At 41.7% G+C, this 18,163-nt stretch overlaps 1 protein-coding gene across 2 annotated transcripts in view; it reads left to right on the top strand.

Annotated features, from left to right (window-relative positions):
• Window positions 1-18,163, top strand: part of NUP85 (nucleoporin 85kDa) — a 43,218-nt gene that overhangs the window by 8,406 nt on the left and 16,649 nt on the right. For both annotated transcript variants that reach the window (XM_015410741.1, XM_015410740.1), the window contains exons 5-10: window positions 1,202-1,245; window positions 11,846-11,915; window positions 13,894-14,015; window positions 15,492-15,626; window positions 15,886-16,008; window positions 17,164-17,295. In XM_015410741.1, coding sequence (XP_015266227.1) covers window positions 1,202-1,245; window positions 11,846-11,915; window positions 13,894-14,015; window positions 15,492-15,626; window positions 15,886-16,008; window positions 17,164-17,295 — 626 coding nt within the window. The remainder of the gene's footprint in view (window positions 1-1,201; window positions 1,246-11,845; window positions 11,916-13,893; window positions 14,016-15,491; window positions 15,627-15,885; window positions 16,009-17,163; window positions 17,296-18,163) is intronic.

Here is an 18,163-nt window from a genome sequence, read left to right as displayed (position 1 = left end):
GTCCCCGAACAGCTGAAGTTGTTTTGAACTTTTAATAGTGTTGCTGAAGGGAGAATAAAAACCCGGATCTCCTCTCCTAGGATTGCCAACAATCTGGAGGCATAAACATCCCCCTCCCCCACAGGTTGTTGGCGACCTGACCCCCTTTTCAGAGCAAAGTCCAAAAGAAATGGAAATGGAAGCAAGAGGAGGACAGCCAGCTCAGGTGTGCCCAAAAACAAGGGCCGTTGCCTTAGCTTACTCTCACTCACTTGGAGGCCCTTTGGATGCATGGTGCCTTTATATTTGCAGTAAGCAAGCTTGTAATTTCGAGTACTGACTGAACATTAACATGCCCATTCTGGACATGGGGAACTGTGATCATCTTTGCCTGAAGAAGGTGACCCATGCACATCGTGGTTTGCTTTTAAACAAAATGCCTCTCTCCCACATTGCTCCGTTGAACTTTTGGTGGCAAATAGATTTTTCCCTTCCATCAGTTCTGGGGTGTGACAGTGCACCCCCTTCTTGTCTGCATCCAGGGCAGAGCGCCCCTACTGCCCTGCCCTTGGTACACCAATGCCTCCTGGCACTTGGATTCGTAGGTTCCCTTTAGTCAACATGGCTCAATCCAGATACTGTGGATTAAAGTCTGTTTTGGTGATTACATCATAAATAAGCTCATTAATATGCTGATGGTTGGTTGCACACATAGTGGGCAGGGCACAGTTTAGGGAAATAAAGCCTTTGGGTTGTACTGATAAATAACTAAGTAACTAAATATATTGAATAATGTTTAAGTCTCTTTGCAGTGAGAGCATAGAAGGACAAATTTCTTTCTCAGTGGGTTTGGGTACAGGGACTTTTCAACTGTGCACCCCAGTCTTCAGACCTTCCTTCCCTGGGAACTAAGTATTTTCCTCCTTCTGGACTTACAGAGATCTGTTAAAGCTATGTTATACCGGGGGACACTGACCTTTTCCATTCCTAATTCTTAATCTTACTGATTTTTTTAAAGCAGTACTGAACTGATTGCTGGTTTTATTGCTTCTACAATCTGCTTTTGCTGTTAGGGTTTTAGCCTTTTGTTTAATTTATTCTAAAAATGTAATTTGTATGCTACCTCGAGGGCTAAAGGCAGTGGTCTAGGCCCTTTAAATAAATTAATGAAATCAGTGAGCTTGGAAAAAGGGGGAAGCCTTAACTTTTTTGTCTTTTGTAGTTTCTGCAAGGGACCCGGTAATGAGAGCACAGCATAGTACCCAGGTAAATTAAATGTATTTCTTTGAACTATCATAATTGAAAATAAACTTTTGCTAGCATCTACCGCAAGGAATTTCCCCCAGCATTGATATATTTTGGTACTGTAGCTTGTTTAGTTTCCATCGAAATTGCTGGAGAAGGAGCTTTTTGAAGGAGTCTGTGTACTCTGCTATTCCTTAAAGCCATGTCTGAGACTAGTCTACTATTATACTCCAGTGTTTAAAGAAATCCTTCATTCTCGCCAAGCTTCTGCCTACCTGAAACTTGCAGTGATTAGTGAATCCTTCAAAACAGCCTGATGCAACTTGAAATTCATTCTAAAAGTTAAGCACTGAGAACCAGGGCTATTTTTGGGCAGGAACGCACAGGAACGGAGTTCCGGCTGGCTCCCAAGTTGGCCACGCTCAGCAGAACTCATTAGCATAATAGGCCACACCCAACAGCAGAAACTCATTAGGATTGGCTACATTAGGGGTGTGTGGCCTAACATGCAAAGGAGTTCCTGCTACAAAAAAGCCCTGGGTTTTGACCACAAACAAGGTAAACAGAATAAGAAGCAAAAGGTGGGTGTAGCTGGATTACCACACTTCTAGTAACATGGGAATGCGGCCTAATATGCTAATGAGCTGTGCTGTCAGGGCTGTGGCCTAATATGCTAATGAGTTTCTGCTGTTGGGTGTGGCCTGTTATGCTAATTAGTTCCTGCTGGGCTTTTTCTACAAAAAAAGCCCTGCTGAGAGCTAATTGCATGAAAACACATGGAACATGGTAAGAGCCTGACGGTTCATCTTCATAGGCAAATGCCAGTATTGCAGAGAAACTTTGGATCAGAAAAGTGGCAGGGACAGCATGCTTAATCTTTTGCTTGCTGGCTGCTTCTCTGTTCCCATTCTCACTTTTCTATATGTGGGTTTCCAAATGAGTGTTTGATTATCTTGCAACACCGTGCTCAGGGAGACAGGAGCCTTCATTTCTTCACTTAAAATCCCCCTCCTGAAGTGGCTTTTCTCTGGGAAAATCTGCTGTTGGACCGTTATTGCATGTATGCTAATTACATGTAGCTCAGGTATCCTGAAATGGATTACATCCCCTACTGGCTCCCCAGGTAGGGCTATGCAAATGATTTTTGCAGTGCTTCCACATCCAGCTAGGCGGTGAGCCCCACTTGATGCCCTGCCTTGTTCATTATTGGATGAACTTCCACAGCTTGAAAGAAAGAAAGAATTGCAGTATAGTGAGGAAAAGAACAACACGTGAAAGCCTTCCAAAAAGTCCTTGGGCATGGCAGCTGCCCATTCTGCTGCCTTGTCCGTACAATCCATGAGGACTCCCTGTTGGAGCCAGGAGAGCTTAACTTTTTTTTTTTTTTTAATAATCTATTAAGTTTTCAAACACATGAACATACCCATATCATTAAATACATCACAAAAATCATCAGTACTTTGACATAGATAATTACAAATTCATTACATTTCATATTCTTTCCTCCTATTTCTATCATTCATAAACTAATTCATTTTACTGATGTCAATATTATTATTAGATCACCATATCAATTCATATAGCGAAGATATTTATACTGTTGATTAAACTTCATATTAAGGCTATTTTCATAATCATTTGATTTGAGCATCTTCTATTTCCTGTTTACACTATCTATTTCCAGTTTAAGTTAGCCCACCCAAAAGGTGAATCTGTCTAATAGCAAACAAAGGCATTAGGTATCAAAACCCATATATCTTATATTTAACCTTCCTACATATACCTCACTGCCAGTTTTCATTATAATGTAAGCTATCATAAGTACCACCACTCACTCCACTATAAGGCTCATCCAAATATTTATCAATCTCCATTCAACTCCAAACAACATTTACATATTAACATATTAACAAAAAGACAGCAACAACTCACATACCCACCGACAGAGGGAGAGAGAAAGAAAGAAAGAAAAACGAAAGGAAAGAAACTACACCCTTACAGCTCTGTTCCCTGCTTAGCTGTTCTAAGATGTATGTATACATATATACTCGCCTATTGCTCTTCACTGTATACTTAAATATATAAATATATACATACAAAGAAAATTTAACCAAGCCCAACAACAAGCTCTCACAATTCCTCACTCTCTACTCCACCATCCATCTCAGTCTCTCATGATTATAAATTAGCAAAATAGACCTTATAACAAAAAGAGAAAACAGACACACAAGCAGAAACTAGCAAAATTAGCAAAATAGACCTTATAACAAAAAGAGAAAACAGACACACAAGCAGAAACTAGCAAAATTAGCAAAATAGACCTTATAACAAAAAGAGAAAACAGACACACAAGCAGAAACTAGCAAAATTAGCAAAATAGACCTTATAACAAAAAGAGAAAACAGACACACAAGCAGAAACTATATCATCACTTCTCCCTTCATTACATCACAATCTCTTAGAAGTTTTCAAAAAACCATATAAATTCTTCCACCATCCATCTCACTCTTTCATGGCTATATTGCACCTTAATGAAATAAACCTTTTTTTAAAAAATAGACAAAACAGATGCACAATCAGAAATGTACAGTTACAATAAATCACTTCTTCCTTCATTACAATATAATCTCTTAGTATATTTTCAAAAGCCATATAAATCCCAAACAGAGTCTTAAACCTTTTTAATCAGCAAGCATAAATTTAGTCTCTTCTCTCCTTCTATTCTTTCCATTTCTTTCTCCTTTCCTTCAACCTCTTCCAGGTGCCGTACATTTTTGTATTCCTGAATGTCCATTTTTAAAACTTGTCTTCCATATTTCAAATGTTTAGTCCTCAATCTTCTCTTTGGTTTGATCTGTTTAAACCATACTTTTCTTTCTCTTTTCCTCTTTTGTCTCTTTGCCTTTTTTTTCTGAAGCAACCGTGGTAACTTTTTTCACATCCTCTTTTCCTAATACAAAGTCTACTATGTCTTTTGTCCCATCTATATCTCTCTCCTGATTCTCTTCTTTCTCCGGTTCCAGTTGTTTATCCACCCTTTCTCTCGTCCCTTTCACAAAACTGTCTCTCATCTCACCAGCCACCTGAGTCATTTGAGTTTGCTCTTCATTATTGCCTATATCCTGACACACTTAGTGAGGTTGTAAACAGATCATTACAGGCAGCTCTGAAGGCTTGTGATATTTCCCTTGCCAGTAAGTTTTTAAACTGTTCTACTGTGAGAGTTACAATTTCAGTGTCCAGGTCCCATTCCTCACAGCTCTCTCCCAACTCCATTTTAACGTTTCAGCATGCAGGTAAACTTTCACGTTTCAACATGCAGGGTAGCTTCAGAGTCTTTTTAACCAGAGCCTAAATTGTCTTTCCACTTCAGATACACTCTAACTCAAACGGCACAGGAAACTTTTTCTTACCCCTTCCTTTTTTTGCAACAAAGATCTTTTCACTTTCCACTCGCTTCGTGGCCGATTTCCATAATATTGAAGTTGTTTGTTAGGGGTATTATTATCCATTGCCCTTCCAGGTAATCTTTTGATCTTTCAAATCCTTCTTTTTGCGATGTAATAGTTCCAGAAACAAAAAATAAAGACAACAGTTTTTTAAAAAAAAAGGATGGTCAGGGCTACGTGGAAAACATGGAGACCATGTTCCACCCCTCTCTTCGTCCCTGCTTCAGGGCAGTATTGGACACACACACCCCGCGTTGCCAGAGCGGGGGATGGGCCAACAAAAAAGCCCTTTGGTACTAGTTCTCCCTCCAGGAGATCTAGCGAGGCCCCCCGAGACCGGGAAGCACTCTAAAAAGACGAAAAAGTTTCGGGCATCTCAGGAGCCATCTGAGAAACCGCCCGTCGCCCTTACCGTACCATGCATGCTCCTCGGAGCCAGGAGAGCTTAACTGAGCACCATCTTTCTGAGACACCCTAGCTTCTTCTGAAAGTACTTGATGATCCTTAGGACAGATCCTCCTTTGCATCAAAGGTAAACTCATCCTTTCACAAGGACTAGGAGGAGATCCATCTCCTCTCCTTCTGTCCCTATTTGGTACATCTGAAGGAGAAGGAATGGCACAAACTTGATGTGAGGAGGGCACTCAGAACTTAATAAAGTGCCCAGAATCCTTCAGAACCATAGACTCACTGTTTGTTTTCTTCAATCAAACTTCCAAAGGGACTGAAGTATCCAAGTTTATCATCATGAGATGGATCAAAGCCTGTATTTGTTTAGCCTATGGGGTCCAGCACTTACCTGTCCCCAAAGGCATCACAGTGCACTCCACCAGGGCAGCAGCCATGTCAGCTGCCTTTTCCACTGAAATCTGCATGGCAACAACCTGGACATCAGCATGTACCTGTCTTCAAGCACAATTAGTTAAGCACGGCAGACAAAGCTTTTGGTGGGAGAGTTCTCTAGCAGGTGGTCCCCAGTAATTCTTCCTACACTTCATAAGCTTCCCATCTGATATGACACAGCTTTTCAACATCCCATTTCAGGATACCTTCCTCCACTGATGGAAAGCAAAATATTGGACTTAACATGAGAGTTTATTTTCATCAGTGGAATGGAAGGTATCCCTTACCTCCTGCGGGGAAGGAGGCATTTTGGGTGGGAAAGTCATAGCTTCAAGGGGTAATGTTTTTCTCATAGATACAAGGAAATTTGCCTAAATTCACAGTTTGGCAAGTATGAATTGGGGCTCTTCCTCTACCTGAATATGGAAGCACTGCAAAAATAATTTACATAGCCTTGTCTGTGGCAGGAATAAGGGGTGTAACCCAATTCAGGATACCTTTCATTTCACAGATGAGAAGAAATCTTCACAGAAAGTTCAATGCTTTTTCTCCATCCTAAAATAACAGCATTTAAGGGATTATTTTTGAGAATAAGTAAGTGCCGTTCAGGTTTGACCTAGATCACATCCCTTATGAATATACAGTGGAGGTGAAGAGTAGGTTTAAGGGACTAGATTTGATAGACAGAGTGCCTGAAGAACTATGGATGGAGGTTCATGACATTGTACAGAAGGCAGCAATCAGCACCATCCCAAAGAAAAAGAAATGCAAGAAAGCAAAGTGGCTGTCTGATGAGGCTTTACAAATAGCAGAGGAAAGAAGGAAAGCGAAAGGCAAAGGTGAAAAGGAAAGATTTACCCAACTGAACGCAGATTTCCAGAGAACAGCAAGGAGAGATAAGGAGGCCTTCCTGAATGAACAATGCAAAGTAATAGAGGAAAACAATAGAATGGGAAGGACTAGAGATCTCTTCAAGAAAACTGGAGAAATCAAGGGAATGTTCTGTGCAAAGCTGGCCATGATAAAGGACAAAACGGTAGAGACCTAACAGAAGCAGAAGAGATTAGGAAGAGGTGGCAAGATTACACAGAAGAACTATACAAGAAGGATCTACATGACCTTGACAACCAAGACGGTGTGATCACTGACCTCGAGCCAGACATCCTGGAGTGCGAAGTCAAATTGGCCTTAGAAAGCATTACTAACAACAAAGTTAGCGGAGTTGATGGTATCCCAGCTGAGCTATTCAAAGTCTTAAAAAGATGATGCTGTTAAAGTGCCGCACTCCATATACCAGCAAATTTGGAAAATGCAACAGTGGCCACAGGATTGGAAAAGGTCAGTTTACATTCCAACCCCAAAGAAGGGCAATGCCAAGTTCAAACTATCACACAGTTGCACTCATTTCACGCTAGCAAGGTCATGCTCAAGATCCTACAAGCTAAGCTTCAGCAGTTACGTGGATAGAGAACTGCCAGAAGTACAAGCTGGGTTTCGAAGAGGTAGAGGAACTAGAGATCAAATTGCCAACATTCACTGGATTATGGAAAAAGCAAGGAAGTACCAGAAAAACATTTACTTATGTTTCATTGACTACACTAAAGCCTTTGATTGTGTGGATCACAACAAATTGTGGCAAGTCCTTAAAGAGATGGGAGTACCAGACCACCTCACATGTCTCCTGAGAAACCTGTATAAGAGTCAAGAAGCGACAGAACTGGATATGGAACAACTGATTGGTTTAGCATAGGAAGAGGAGTACAACAAGGATGTGTATTGTCACCCTGCTTATTTAATTTATATGCAGGGTACATTATGCGAAATGCCGGCCTGGATAAATCACAAACCGGAATTAAGATTACTAGGAAAAAGATCAACAACCTCAGATATGCAGACGATACCACTCTAATGGCAGAAAGTGAAGAGGACCTCAAGAGCCTCTTGCTAAGGATGAAAGAGGAGAACGCAAAAGTGGGCTTGAAACTCAACATCAAAAAAACTAAGATCATGGCATCCGGCCCCATCACTCCTTGGCAAGCAGAAGGGGAAGTCATGGAAACAGTGACAGACTTCATGTTCCTGGGATCCAAGATCACTGCAGATGGTGACTGCAGCCATGAAATGAAAAGACGACTGCTCCTTGGGAGGAAAGCTAAGGCAATAGCATAATAAAAAGTAGAGACATCATCCTGCCAACAGAAGTCCGTATGGTCAAAGCAATGGTATTCCCAGTAGTAATGTATGGCTGCAACAGTTGGACCATAAGGAAGGCTGAGCACTGAAGAACAGATGCTTTTGAATTATGGTGTTGGAGAAGACTCTTGAGAGTCCCTTGGGCTGCAAGGAGATCAAATCAGTCAATCCTAAAAGAAATCAACCCTAAGTGTTCCCTGAAAGGCCAGATACTGAAGCTGAAGCTCAAGTACTTTGACCACCAAAGGAGAAGGGAGCACTCACTGGAGAAGACCCTGATGCTGGGAAAGATTGAAGGTCAAGAAGGGGACAGCAAAGGATGAGATGGTTAGACAGTGTTATCGATGCAATGAACATGAAATTAAGCAAACTCTGGAGGATGGTGGAAGACAGGAGGGCCTGGCGTGATGTGGTCCATGGGGTTGTGAAGAGTCAGGCTCAACTGTGCTACTGAACAACAACAACAACAACAAAGTGCTATGGTAGTATTTTGTTATCACTAGTCGTATGAGTGTTCACCTTGACCCAGTCATTAATTCGGATCTAAATTGGATATAAAGAATTATTACAAGTTCTGGAGATCCGGTTCCGGTCCCAGCGACAGTGGTCGGTGCCGAGCTTCGCTCCGCGCCTATGCTACATTCTCAGTTATTTTGAGAGAATACAGAGTTCTCTGTTTCTCTCCAAGTGCTCCCGGAGGGAGACTTGAGCAAGGTTGTGTTTTCCTAGTGAAGAAGACGAGCACTCCAGGACAGTGGCTGGGGCAGGTGGCTGAGACAAGAAGGCTCAAACTCGTATTGAACCTGTAGCTAAGACCGAAGGACCGAGGAGAGGCTCCAGCAGATGCCTACCTTCATAAATAGCGTGATGGTTCCTGGATAATTAAACTCATCGGTGTCTTCTGGATGAGAACTTCCCTAGGTGTTGGCGTCTATCTTGGGAGATTGAGAGGAGAGATCCCTTTTAGACCTATTAATCGACTGCCGAGCCTGGATTGAAGAGCGGAATGGTGAGCGGCTAGACAGAGTGCTCGGCACTGACAAAGGAGAAACCTTTATTTCTTCAGCGTGGATAAGAAGCCCTAGTGGAACTGCCAACGTGAAAAACGCTGTGAAAAAAAATACTTAGGATGGGTGCAGTGGTGCTAAGAGGAGAAAGGAGTGTGGGAAGATATTTCATTTAATGGTTAAAATGATTTATGCGAACCAAGAGGCGAAAGTAACATTTAATGGGGACTTAACACCTAAGTTTCAAATTCAGAAAGGGACAAGGCAGGGTTGCCCATTGTCCCCATTACTATTCATTTTCGCAATAGAAACAATGATATAGTACGGAACAACCCTCAAATTAAAGGGCTAAATGTTAAAGGGGAACAATTTAAACTACAGGCAGATGATTTGGTTTTCATTTTGGAAGAACCACTAAACTCGATAGACCAACTTCTTTATGTATTACATTTATATGGTCAAGTAGCCGGACTAAAAATAAATCCACAAAAATCCAAAATACACAAAAATTGTACAAAGGAAATTGACAAATTGTTACAAGAAAAATTGGGATTTGAAATAAGTAAAAGAATTAAATATTTAGGCGTCATCTTAACAAATAAATGTAGTTCATTATACGACGATAACTATAAAAAAAACCCTTTTAAATGTTAAAAAAGATCTAGAAAACTGGAATGGGCTGCAATTATCACTGTTGGGAAGAATTGCCACAATCAAACTGAGTATTCTTCCACATTTTGTCTTTCTTTTTCAAACCTTACCTATTGTACAAAATCAAAAAAAATTTAAGGAGCTTGTCAAAATTGTTTCTTCTTTTGTATGGCAAGCCAGGAAGCCGTGATTTAAACTTAAGTTGTTGCAAGACAAGAAAGAAAGAGGAGGCATGGGATTTCCAGATTGGTATAATCGGAGCTGCGGTGGCTCAAGTGGTTAAGACGCTGAACTGCAGGCTGTGGAAGGTTGGTAGTTCAGCAGTTCAAGACCCGAGTGTGCCACATGACGGAGTGAGCTCCCGTCTCTAGTTCCAGCTCCTGCGAACCTAGCAGTTCGAAAGCAAGAAATTGCAAGTACATAAATAGGTACCACTTCATTGGGAAGGTAACAGCGGTCCGTGCGCCTTGGTGTTTAGTCATGCTGGCCACGTGACCACGGAAATGTCTTCGGACAGCGCTGGCTCTTCGGCTTTGAAACGGAGATGAGCACCGCAACCCTAGAGTTGGATTCGACAGGCTTTTGAGCAAGGGAACCTTTACCTTTACTTTATTTATACTATAAGGTCATAGCTATGGTCTGGATAAAAGAATGGGTCACTCTATCTAATGTAAGACTCCTTAAACTAGAGGGCCATGACCTGGTAATGGGGTGGCATGCCTCCATTTGGTACAATAAGGAAAAGAAATATTTTGAACAACACTTTATAAGAAGACCACTATTGAAAGTTTGGAATGAAATTAAACACTACCACTAAGTTAAAATACCAAGATGGGTATCATCTATAGAGGTGTTAAAACCCTCTTTGTACTTTAATGACCGAAGATGCTGTTACGATGATTTATTAGACAGTAAAAACAAACTGAAACCAATAGAGGTCTTAGAAACACAAAATATTGGTTTCATGGTTTCAAAAGCTGCAACTACAGGCAAGATTTAAAGAAGACCAGAGAGGGATTTTATGAAAAGCCGACACACACTGATAAGATTTGGTTAAATTCGGGAGGAAAACTTCCAAAGAACTATATGAATGTTTGTTAGACTTTAAAATGCAAGATGAGGTGGTGAAACCTGGCATGATAGCATGGGTAAGGGATCTGGGTCATAATATCGAATTAGACCAAAGGTTGAAAATGTGGGGTACTGACACCAAAATGACTAGAGCAGTAGCATACAAAGAAAACATTTACAAAGTGGTACACAGACGGTATTTACACCCATCTAGACGAGCTAAATATTCTCCAACAATTTTGAACGTCTGTTGGAAATATAGACAAAATGTGGGTTCGTATCTGCACATGTGGTGAGCATGTAGTAAGGCAAAAGAATATTGGCTGATGATCCAAAAAATATTACAGGAAATTATTGAAAGTCAGATACCATTAAAACCAGAAATGGTCTTACTCAATATGATACCAGAAGTGTATGAAAAAGCAGACAGAAGTTTGATGATTCATGGTGTAACTGCTGCCAGAATTCTCTATGCCAAATATTGGAAAACTGACAGAGTTCCAGACAGGGCAGAATTTATAACAGAAATGTTTAATGTTGCTGAAATGGATAATTTAACAAACTTGTTAAAAGGGAAAGACCAATCATGTTTTGAAAATAATTGAAGCTGTATAAATGGAAAAGTTAAAGGTGAAGTGTAAGGTTTAAGAGTTTTAGTTTGATAATAGGATGCAATGCTGCTGGAAGCTTTCTTATAATTAGCATCTATATATCTAGATATGTGCTTTTTGATGAAAAAAGATTTATGGTTAAAAAAAAGAATTATTACAAGTTCTGTCCATCTGTAAGCTGCATGCTACTCCAGTGGTTTTAGTTTTGGAATGCTGAGAATTAATCCTAATATTCATTAAAAAAACAACAGTGGATGTGTAGCCCTCGTGAAGTGGAGATTGTTTTGATAGATTGCACTTTAAAACTTTTGAAAGAATATCTTTTCTTGTTGGCATACTAAGCCATATACACAGGCTTACAAATTTTGGCTATCCTTAGTTACATCCAGTAATTTGTGCTTATTGCCAGCCCTGCTGTCTTTGACATCACAATTCAGTTTTGGAAGTCCTTGCTGCACTTTACCTCTTCAAGCTGGGGTTGTGTGAGGAGTGTCTGCTCCTGTCATGCTCATTGTCACACTCCCCAGAGGAGGCAAGGACATCTCCCATGGTAACCACAGTGAGTTTGTTGGCCCCAGCTGTATGTTTGCCTTGTCCTTGGCTCTGAAGCCTGAATTCAAACAGTATACTGTAAGGTAGGGGCACAAACTCTTATTTTATAGTATCATCTTATTTCTGCACAGCAAAACATGTCTGAGCAATGTTCAGTTGTTTGACTGCTGACTCTTATGTTATGAGTCCAAGCTGAAAGTATTAAAATGATCATTGACCTTTCATTGGTATCTATCTCTCTTAGGTGTCCATTCTGTCAGCTATGGAGTTGATCTGGAATCTCTGTGAGATCATGTTTATTGAAGCAGCACCAGGTGAAAACTGTAGTATAATGTAGTTGGAAAGGCGTACTTTTGTGCTCCCATAGTTCTGTTTCAGAACTGCTTACAATGCATTTAGCAGTTGGATATTTCTATTAAAATGGTACTAGGAAATGTCTCCAAAGCACGATCTCCATTTGTTGCCCCTTGCTACCTTGAATGAGGAACACTCTGTGCCTCTTATACTTCATATTGATCCTGGCTTCTTATTTCTCTTCAGTGCTGACCATCTCTTCTGTTGTACGGTGTCTGTGGCTGAAAGGTTGTGGAACACAGATACAAAAATAAGTTTCTTCGCAGTATGAGTTTCGTACTGTGTGCCTGTGCATACACACACACACACACACACACAGAGAATTTGGTGGTCTCTGCTTGGTTAGGTTGAATTCCGGTGCTTCGTAGCAAGAGTTACACATGGGTGTAAGGCTGCTTTTCACAAAACTAATGTCCTACATGTATATAGAAGGGAATTATGTATGCGCGCGCATGTGTGTGTATGGAATTAAATTGGTAGTCGTATGTCCAGCAAATTAGTCACAATCATATTACATATGATTGTGCATTTAGGGGTGCATGCCTGTTCTGTGTGAAATCATATCTGTGTAGGAAATTAATCCTGTTTATGGAGCAGTGGTTAACAAACCTAACTTGAAATTAAAGAGCAGCCATACTCCAAGAACAGTAGCTGAGGCAGGAGACAACACTTGCTTATATCCAAGGACTAGATGAAAGAGACACAGCTTGCAAAACTAAAAATTGCTTTAAGGTCTTGGGGGAAGGAGAATATCATCAGCCTCATCATTTGCATCTCTTCTCCCCACCTCCACTGCCCCATAGTAGTTATTATTTTTATTTTATTTATTTGAACTTTTACCCCGGCCTCCCAGCCAAAGCGGGCCCAGGGCAGCTTACAAAAAATAATCACATTAAAAACATAAATTACAATTAAAACAGTTCTAAAACCATAATAAAGTGCATAATAGCCGTCATTCACCGTTCTCAACCCGCCATCAGCTCACAGTATTCTTTAGATGTTCCAGCAGTACTTGTTGATCTAGAGGCTGTTGGTGGTGGTTGGTGGCAGCTTCCAGACTCCAGGCCCCTCTCCGATGTTCTTCATTGGTGGCAGTGGTGGCTCCCAAAAGCCTGGCGGAAGAGCTCCGTTTTACAGGCCCTTTGGAACTGTAAAAGGTGCCGCAGGGCCCTGATCTCCTCCGGGAGCTCATTCCACCAGGTTGGGGCCATCACTGAGAAAGCCCTGGTCCTAGTCGCCAACAGTCTAGCCTCCTTAAGACCTGGGAGGATCAACCAGTTCTGAGCCCCTGACCTCAGTGCTCTCTGGGGAATATGTGGGGAAAGGCGGTCCCTCAGGTATGTAGGTCCCTGACCATAGAGGGCTTTAAAGGTAAGAACCAGCACCTTGAAACGAATCCGGTATGCTATTGGCAGCCAGTACAACGCCTTCAGCACAGGCTGTATGTGCTCCCGCCTAGAGAGCCCCATCAAGAGCCTGGCCGCGGTATTTTGCACCAGCTGCAGCTTCCGGATTTGAGACAAGGGCAGCCCCATGTAGAGAGCATTACAGTAGTCTAATCTCGAGGGGACCATCGCATGGATCACTGTCACCAGGTTGTCACGTTCGAGGAAGGGAACCAGCTGCCTGATCAGCCGAAGGTGGTAAAAGGTCGATTTGGCAGTGGCTGCTACCTGGGCCTCCATCGTTAAGGAGGCATCCAGGAGCACTCCCAAGCTCCTAACCGCTGGCGCTGGCACCAGTGATGCCCCATCGAAGGTCGGGAGTGGGATCCCTAACCCCGGTCCGCTCCGACCCAGGCACAGGACCTCTGTCTTCGTCAGATTCAGTTTCAGTCGGCTGAGGCTAAGCCAACCAGCCACGGCTTGTAACACTTGTAAGTTGTAGAGTGAAGATTTCCTGTATCTCAGATGATGAGAATGTATAATGTTTTTTCAGCTGGTCCTCTCCTCCTTCATCTTCTTGACTGGGTTCGTCTTCATGTGTGTGATGTGGACAACATGGTCTGTGATGTTTTGAAGAGTGAAAGTCCAGCAAAACATGAAAACTTTTGGAATGCAGTGAGTGAAGAATTATCTTGTCCAAGGAAGCATGTGTAGTTGCTCTCTGATTTTAACTGGTTGAAAAGATTAAGTTGGAGCCAGAATGAAGTACTACTATGAATTATCTTTCCTCAAGAAGTAGAATTCTTGCAAATTTTCCCCCGAGGAAGGAAGGCTCAATTGTGTTTGTACCATCTGTGAATGTCTGAACTAGACATTCTGATTTACACGCGCTCATTCACTAGCAAAAAGGGCAAGAGTTATTGCTCCAGGAGACTAGCTTCTGGCTTTGCACAGTCTATTATTGGATAAAGTTGAGTAGAAGAGTGGCAATTATCTCACATGTAGAGTTTATGTACTATCACACCATTACATTTATTAAGAATTTTACAAGTATATCAGCATTCAAAATAGCATTGGAATCTCCCAGTCGTTGTCTTCTCCATCATTGTGTGTGTGTGGAGGGGTAGCTTGGAGGGCTCGTGATTGAAACAGCACAGATGAATGCAATGGAAGAACCCAGAGCTTACTAGGCTAGCATCTCTACTTAGCCTGTAGGTTTATTTATTTATTTTTATTCTGCTTCATTTATACCACACTTTCCTCCCCAGCGTGAATCCAGTTTGGCTTACAATGTTCTCCCCTTTTCCATGTTATCCTTACATCACCCCTGTGAGGTAGATTAGGCTGAGAGTATGTGGCTGGCCCAAGATCATCCAGCAGTAGAGTGGGGATTCGAACCTGGATCTCCTGGATCCTAGTCTGACACTCAGGAGGATCAGCCACTAACCAGTCAGGTTGTGAAACCTTCCTTTTGGGAAGGTTGTTATGGAACATTGTGGGCGTGTCTTGAGACCTCTGTCTGTTATGGACTTATAGCTGTCCCTGGAGTCACTTCCCCATGTCATGCAGACCTTGTCACTGGTCCCAGATAACTAGATACCAACTTCTGCGGTGTTTTTTCATCTGACAAAAACATGGATGTCAGCATTTCAGTTACTTCTTTTTGTGCTATAATGGCTGAGATACAACTTCCACAAGCATGACTGTCATCGGGTAGCCCATGTGTGTAGATGCATTATGTTCAATGAAGCCACCACTAACCATAGTTACAACAGCCACCATTGTCAACTGTGCCTAGTAGCAGTGCTCCCTCTATGCTGTGGAGTCTTGTGAGCAAAAATTCTACTCTGTGAGCTCCTGGCATCAAAGTTGTGAGTGAGCAATTTGGCTATTGCATAAATTAGTTTGCTCTGGAGCCATCCTTCCTGAGCTAAGACAAAAATGTGTGAGCTGGAGGCTAAAAAACTCAGCTTAGAGGGAACACTGCCTAGTAGTAACATCCTAAGCTTTTTTTTAGTCGACAGGAAGGAGGCCTTTGAGCTATTTACATCAGTGCAGTTCTATTTGCCTGGTAGGATAGATTAGCCCTACGTTTTTAAAAAAATTGTTTTTCACTTTCTGCCACCATCCACTTTGATTTCCCCCCCCTAGATAACTATCTTTGTGCTTCAAGGACGAATGGATGAGGCTCGGCAACTGCTCTGTAAGGAAGCCAGTGCCAATCCTGCTTCAATAAGCATGTGCAAAATTTTGGATGAGCTGATGAAGAAGATGCCTGTGCTCAATGTATGTAGTCTGTAGATTTCTCTTACAGCTCTGCTTAGTAAGTTAATTGTATAAATGTCTACAAAAGCCTTTATCACTTTCCATTGTCTTGAATGTTTCATTTTGGAGTTCCCACCCATGTTTTAAACAGTGTTAAAATATTTTTGTGTGACAGCGTCCCCCTGCCCCATTTTAAGGGAAGTTGTTTGAAACACTGCACTGATGATCGTAGAGACCCTTATTACAGGAAAATATTGCATGCTTGTCTATTACTTTTCAGCTTGGTAATACACAAACTCTGACAGAGATAGAACTAAAATGGCAGCATTGGCATGACGAATGTCAGCGCTTCCTGCAAGATGGGACGTTTGCTTCTAACCCTCGCATGGAAACCATCTGCAAGGTGTGTGGGATTTTAGAATGAAAGAATTGTGGGTGAGTCAGTGATGGATTGCCGATTCTGCAACAAGTATATTGTGAAGAATTTAAAGGAAGCTGAACTTCTAAATTCTGTTCTCTTTTCTTTAGGTCAGCACTGTATGATGTTGGGGAAGTCTTCAAGCTGTCAAGCTTGATCTCACCCCTTTGCAAGACAAATACATCCAGTGAAAGGGTTGGGGCTGGGTATTTGAGCAGGGTCCTGTTTCGGGGTTGATGGAGTAAAAAGCTCTGAGGCTTGCACTGGGCTTAATCAGATAGCTATTGTTTCTAAAGCTGAATATTCAGGAACAAGTATATTCTCCCGATGAAACAACTTATGGCTGCTTATTAAGTGAGGATCCCTGCCGAAAGGTTGCATTTATAAGACAAATGAGGTTATGCAGTTCACACAGATTTTGTGCAACAACAGGCTCAAGAGGTAGTAGTTCCCCGCATTGTATTTTGATATGAATGTTAGTTCATTGTTGCAGGGAGCCAAAGTCTGTTGTGGGAAACAAAGGCATCTGTTGTGGGGAAATCTTTCAAGCCACAATATCTTGTTGCTGGGAAGTGGTTATTTACGTTTCCTATTGTGATCTGGACTACTGTGTAGAATTTGGTCTGCAAATGTCATTGGTGCACCTTGATCAGTGTCTATAACACCACTTGTAGCCTGTGCCTGTCCCTTTTTTGTGGACCTTTAAAAAGGACTGGAGCACTGTAGTGCATGTGCTCTTGCTCTTTTCTTAAAAGGGAGAAATCTCAGGGAACACCTGCAGATCTAATATTTCTTACACTCTATGAGCTTCTCTTTTTTTAAAAAAGTTTTTATGTACTTCATTATGGGATGGTGAGGGAAGAAGGGTGAGTGGAAGAACATAGTGTAGAAAGATTAATTACAAGTGATGAACAGCATGAGTATTTCTCCCTCTTTATCCAGTTTCCTCTGGAGAAAGGCTACCTGCCACCCATTGCACAGGGACAAGAAAACGTACGAACAGTATTTGATCAGAAAAACTGGCAATCATGTAGTACTAACAGCCCAGTTTTTTAGAGACTGAATGAATAAATTAGCATTCTTTAGGATCTCTGCTGGGGACTATTTAAGGGGTTGTTTGTCTCTGTTCTTTGTTATTAGATTCTCTTGGGAGATGAAAACACCATCTTAGAGAAGAAAGATCTCATGACTACCTGGTACCATTTTCTCGTAACTCGGTTGTTATATTGTCATCCTACCGTGAAGCCTATGGAACTTCATCTCTATGCACAGGTGATTTGGGGAAACGCCGCTTTGAAAGAGGAGCTGGTTTTTGTCTTTCTGCCACCCAAGTAGGAAGGCATTTGATAATGATGCCTTCTTATCCCATTCCTGTTCTTTACCCTCCATGATCATGGGAATGGGAGGGGTGACACAATTTTGGAGACAGTGTATACAAAAGTGGCAACTCTGAGACTGTGCCGTCCCTCTCCCCCTGTCATGCAAGCTTTAACAACCAGCAAGCTTTGGAAAGTTTCCAAAATAATGTACCAGATACTATGTCCCAAAGTGGGGGCTCTGTTTGTGTGTGGTTTAGTGGTAGAGCATCTGCTTATCACACAGAAGGTCCCAGGTTCCACCCTGGCATCTCCAGTGAGTATTTGCTGCTGGTGGAGAAAGAACCATTCCAGGTTCTACCCCTGGCATCTCCAGAACATCTACTTGTTGTTAGATTCCTCATGGAATGTACAACAATCCCTTTGTGCTGTAGCACAGCAAAAGTCACAATTTCTGATGGCAAACTACATAGTCAGTCCGAAATCCATTTTGTTCAAAGATCGAGGCTGTAACTAGGCCAATTCAGGGCCAAAAAGGTACCAGATTAACATCCAGTTTAAAGGATCAGGTAGTAGGTGATGTGAAACACCTTTGTCTGAGACCCTGGAGAGCTGCTGTCAGTCTCAGTATTTAGTATTGACCTTGATGGACTAATGGTCTGATTCAGTATGCGGCAGCTTCATGTGCCTCAGCCCCTTTCATTATTGAGTTGGCCTTGACATGGGAAGAGCTGAGGTTACTGTGACTTAACTACTGATTGTAAATGGAGAATGCTGCTTAGATGGGTATTATAAATGATCTGCTTCGCTTATATTGGCCATAT

Source organism: Gekko japonicus, unplaced genomic scaffold (genome assembly GCF_001447785.1).
Source record: "Gekko japonicus isolate JY-2015 unplaced genomic scaffold, Gekko_japonicus_V1.1 scaffold15, whole genome shotgun sequence".
Lineage (NCBI taxonomy): Eukaryota > Metazoa > Chordata > Lepidosauria > Squamata > Gekkonidae > Gekko > Gekko japonicus.
Note: the sequence above shows the minus strand (reverse complement) of the source record. Positions and strands in the feature narration are given on the sequence as shown.